The sequence below is a fragment of the Suncus etruscus genome, chromosome 9, assembly GCF_024139225.1.
Source record: "Suncus etruscus isolate mSunEtr1 chromosome 9, mSunEtr1.pri.cur, whole genome shotgun sequence".
Lineage (NCBI taxonomy): Eukaryota > Metazoa > Chordata > Mammalia > Eulipotyphla > Soricidae > Suncus > Suncus etruscus.
In genome coordinates, this window is record NC_064856.1 from 53779373 (window position 1) to 53784973 (window position 5601).

Sequence of the window (5601 nt, forward strand, 5' to 3'; positions counted from 1 at the left end):
TCAAGAACTGGAAATTGAGCTCCCATTCGACCTAGCTATACCACTCCTAGGGATAAACCCTAGGAACACAAGAATACAATACAAAAACCCCTTCCTCACACCTATATTTATTGCAGCACTATTCACAGTAGCCAGGCTCTGGAAACAACCAAGATGCCCTTCAACAGAAGAATGGCTAAAGAAACTGTGGTACATATACACAATGGAATATTATGCAGTCGTCAGGAGAGATGAAGTCATGAAATTTTCCTATACATGGATGTACATGAAATCTATCATGCTGAGTGAAATAAGTCAGAGGGAGAGAGATAGAAGCAAAATAGTCTCACTCATCTATGGGTTTTAAGAAAAATAAAAGTCATTTTTGCAAAAATCCTCAGAGGCAAAGAAAGGAGGACTGGAACTTCCAGCTCACTACATGAAGCTCACCACAAAGAGTGATGAGTGTAGTTATAGAAATAACTACACTGAGAACTACCATAACCATGTGAATGAATGAAGGAACTGGAAAACCTGTCTAGTGTACAGATGGGGGTGGGGTGGGATGGAGGGAGACTTGGTACATTGGTGGTGGGAATGTTGCACTGGTGAAGGGGGGTGTTCTTTACATGACTGAAACCTAATCACAATCATATTTATAATCAAGATGTTTAAATAAAGAAAATAATTATATTAAAAATCAGATCATAGTTCTCATAGTTGACTGGCTGACAGTAATGTATTTATTTCCATATGAGTGAAAGCAAATTTATTGAAAAAATAGAATTAAAAAATTAAACAGTAAAAGAAGAAAAAACATTTTAATAAACGGAAGACAAAAATTAAAAAGTACACTAAAATACAGATACGTGAAAATGATTGTATTTCCAATTAAGTCATTAATACAATGGCAAAATATTTAGTTACTACTGTTGTCAGCTTCCCATTAGATTAAATTTGTATGATCTTATAGGAATGATAGTATCAAACATAATTGAAAAATGAAGTCATGCAATTTTCCTGTATGGAAAATTTCATGGAAAGACATGGACATTATCATGATGAGTGAAATAAGTCAGAGACAGGAAGAGAAAGAGGGAAAGACACAGAGAGAGAGAGAGAGAGAGAGAGAGATTTGAAAAAATGAAAGACAAGCAGAAGTAGTATGGCAATAATAACCAGAGACAAATAGACAAATAGAGATGAGGACTGAAAGGATTGGCCCATAATATGAAGCTTGCCACAAAGAGTGGTGAGTGAAGTTAGAGAAATAACTACACTAACAAATGTCATGACAATGGTAGTGAGTGAGAGAAATACAATGCCTTTCTTGACAACAGTTTGTGGGAAAGGGAAGATGAGGGCAATTAATTGCAGGAAAGTTACACTGGTGAAGTGTTGTACTTGTTATGACTGAAATCCAATAAAAACATGTTTGAATCATAGTGCTTAAATAAAGTTATGTTAAAAAATAAAACACAAAAAAACAAGGTGTATTGAGAGTAAAAGTGTTAAATCTCTTACCTTGCATTTGACAAAGCTTACTTTGAACCTCAGCATCACACATAATCCCTCATGTTCCTTCAGAAATAATACCTGAGCCCAGGGTTAGACCTACCCTGAGTACTGTCAAGTGTGGTCCAATGTATCATCTTATTAAAGAAAATCATACATACAATCCAATATTTTATTAGCTCTAACAGGAAAAATAAGCTAAAGAAGATTCATAATGGGTCACTAAAACTTCTATTAAAAATTGTAAACTCAAGTAAATAAATATAAAATTATAAACTATAGAATCACATAAAATGAATTACTGACTATGCACTCAAGTATTATAAAATGGATATAGATTAATAGATGAAAAACATTGTTGTTACAAGTGTATATTAACACAAGTAAACATCATCATGAGTCATGAAAGTACTTGACCATATAATTTTACTTCTTTTGGTGTGGGCACCAAACACAGCAATGCTCAGGGTTTATTCTTAGCCCTGTGTTTAGGAATCTAAACACAGAGGATTAAACTATGTACAAGTTAAACAGTTTAATCCCTATACTTTCTCTTTGGCCCAATCACTTTGTTTAAATGCACTGTATTTTTTTATAAATCAAACACTTAAAAAGAAATGGCAATATTTATTCTCAAGAATAAAATAACAACTTTTTCACTATTCAGTTGACAGGTCCAGTAATAATTAGGATAATTTCTACTGAGTCCTTGTAAAATACCACATTCCATATTTGAAGGGTATTGAATAAATATATCTACTTCATTAAACTCTCGTTTCTATTTTTTTAATTTCTATTTTACTATGCTTATAATTCAAGTAGAAGAAATTTGACAATAGTTTTCAGTGCATATATTTAAAAAATAGAATAAAACAATTTTGAATCTATAGTTGATTCTATAATATAATTACATAAAAGCTCTTTATCAAGTTTTTATACAATGTGAAACCTGCTGGGTTTATCAAACACTTGACAAATATTTAATAATCAATCCATTTATATTATAGGTTTTAAAATTCGGTTTCTTGGAAAATATTGCCATTGGCATCATTATGCACCTGAATGCAAATGATACTCTTTATAATTCAAAATAAAAGATAGCTTCGGGATTTAATGTCATGTAAATTATGTAAATTTATCAATGTCAGGCACTTTTAATGTCTGGAAACTCCAGACATTTTTATAATTAACTGCACTACACAATTATGATGGAATATGAGGTCAGATTAGTGAGTAAATATCGAGAAAGAAAGCAAGGAGAAAGAATTTGAGGAAAACACATGTGCTGGGAATATATGTATGAAAACTTTAAACCTTAAAGCTTAGAAAATACAACTAACTGCACTATGCAGAACACCGTAGCTGTAAGTGTGCAAACTGTACAATTTGAACTTCAAAATTCAGAATATCTTTTTAATTTAATTATACCCTCACCATATTAAGTCAAAGACTTATTGTCTGATAAATGAGTAAAACTAGTTTCAAATTAATACTATTTTTAATAAATCTAAAACTTTCATAAATTTAAATTCAAAGCACAGGAATAGTAAAGCCTATTTAAAATTTCTTATAAAATGAAAAGCTATGGTGGACACCTAAGACAAATTTTAAAATCAATGCCATATTTTAGATCCCTATTTCTAGTTTTAGTGTAACCAATATGTTTTATACAATGAGAGCAAAAGTTCGATTATAGAATGAATGAATTAATAGATACAGACTCCAAGAGGAAACAATACCTATAGATGTTTATTTCAGGCAAAGTGTTATGATTAAATTTGATATGAAAGAAAAATTCAAGGGGTTATATGATGGAAAAGTAATAAGCATTTAGGAAGCTGTTAGTCTTTGGAAAAATAATGCAGAGAGGATTTTACTAAGTTAGGTGTTCTAAGTACAAAATAGGTAATGTAAGTACTAAGTTTCAGTATGATCTGCAGAAGGAGTTGAAGAAACTTTGACTATTCACTTACCAAACTTTACAAAATTACCATTGCCACAAAATTAATAGAAAGTAACTATGTTCACTATTAATTATATTATTCTTTGGGGACACACCCGGTAATGCTCAGGGGTTACTCCTGGCTATGTGCTCAAAAAATCGCTCCTGGCATGGGGGACCATATGGGTTCCCGGGGGATCGAACCGCAGTCAGTCCTAGGCCAGCAACGCAGATGCCTTGTGCCACTGCTCTGGCCCCCCGCCTAAGCTTATTCTTTGGAACAGAATATTTTTACCACCTTATCTCGAATGTGCTTGGTTTTTACCCCATAGACAAATGGGTTGAGAAAAGGTGGAACCAATAAATAAAGGTTAGATAAAGTGATGTGGATATATGATGGGATATGAGAGCCAGTTCTGTGAGTAAAAAATGAGAAAAAAGCCAGGAGATAGAATTGGAAAAAGACACATATGTGGGGAATACATGTATTAAAAGCTTTAAGGCGTGCTTCTTTCTGGGGCAAATGGAAGACGGTAATAAATATTTGTATATAGGATAGGGTTATCAAAATAAAGTCTAGGCCACCAACAGTAAAAGCTCCAAGAAGACCGTAGAACTTATTGATGTAAACATCTTCAGCAGCAAGCTTCACAAGGGCCATATGTTCACAATATGTGTGAGAAATTAACTTGCTTCTGTAAAACTTCAGGCGACACTTTATAAGCAATAGACATGGGATTACCAGAATAGCAGGTCGTAAAGTCATCCCAACTCCAATATGAGTGACTACATGCCTTGTAAATATGGTAGCATGCCTCAGAGGATAGCAGATTGCAATATAGCGGTCCAGAGCCATGGCCAGAAGTACTCCTGATTCAATACCCTGAAATGTATGTATGAGCCACATCTGAAAAAGGCAGACATCAAAGTAGATATCTGGTAAATGAAACCAAAAAATTCCAAGCATCTTAGGGACAATACTGGTGCTCAGTGCTATATCTGTAGCTCCCAACATGGCCAGAAAGATATACATAGGCTCATGGAGACTGGGTTCAGATTTGATAATGACCAAAAGTAGAGAATTTCCCATCAAAGCAACCATGTACATGACACAAAATGGAATCCCAATCCAACACTGTACAGATTCCAGGCCAGGGATTCCAATAAAAGTCAATACAGAAGGCATGAAGAACACAGTTCCATTTATAATAGACATGGTTAATCAGGGCCCTCTTAGCATTTGTGTAAAGTTAGTCAAGCAGATGTTCTGTCCTCATAGAGTTTATACTCATCAAATCACCATTTATTGGATATATATACAGCAGAATCAAATGCCCTCTGTCATTTTTAAAAATTAACTAGATAATAGAATATGTATATTCCCAGGAAAGTTCAGAAATACACAGTAGAGGAGAAAAATCATCCACCCATACTCAGCAATATCCACAATGTAAAAATTGGGTATTTGAATGCCAGGCTTATGGTGGGTCTAATGTGAGTTGATTGCTTATTGGTGTTTTTCCTCCTCCACTCCATTGCTTTCTTCTAATAATCTAAATGTTGAAATAAAGAATATAACAATTTTTGAAAAGTAGTAGCAAATAATGAATAATCTAAATCTTTTTATCTATCTTCCCAAATGTTATCTTCTTTTTCTTCCAATAATTTATTTATTGTATTTTTCTAATTTTTGTAGTACCTAAGTTGATTTCTGGTCTTCACACATATAAAGGAAGTTCTTTGTTTCTGTACTCTATTTTTTGTCCTGTTCTCAATTATTCCCAACTAGAGGGATAATTTGTATACAAAATTAAATCTCCAATAAATTACTGACTGAATCCCCTCTAGCATTGTAAATATACTAATATGAATTACTTTATTTAATCTTATATTTCCAATATATATATATATATATATATATATATATATATATATATATATATATATATATATATATATATTAATACAGCCATGACATTGCCAGAAAACCAAAGTACATTAAAAATAATGGTAAATTTATATTTTCATATTCCCATGGAAATATTATTTTAAGAGCATCTTACATCAAACATTTTTATTAAAGAAGCACTCCAGAGTTTCTTACATACACAATAAAGAAGAGTATGCCTCCAAACATTAGTTAATAAGATCAAGAAGTGAAACAC

General features: G+C 32.6%; 1 protein-coding gene across 1 annotated transcript; it reads right to left on the minus strand.

Moving 5' to 3' along the window:
- Positions 1-3704: 3704 nt before the first annotated feature.
- LOC126018227 (olfactory receptor 52A1-like) lies at positions 3705-4652 on the minus strand. Its single transcript, XM_049780372.1, has one exon. The coding sequence runs from the start codon at positions 4650-4652 to the stop codon at positions 3705-3707; it is 948 nt and encodes a 315-aa protein (XP_049636329.1).
- Between the last annotated feature and the right edge of the window lie 949 nt (positions 4653-5601).

Bases quoted from the DNA above. Each gene is read 5' to 3' on its own strand.
- LOC126018227 (XM_049780372.1), bottom strand. From the start codon at position 4,652: ATGTCTATTATAAATGGAACTGTGTTCTTCATGCCTTCTGTATTGACT.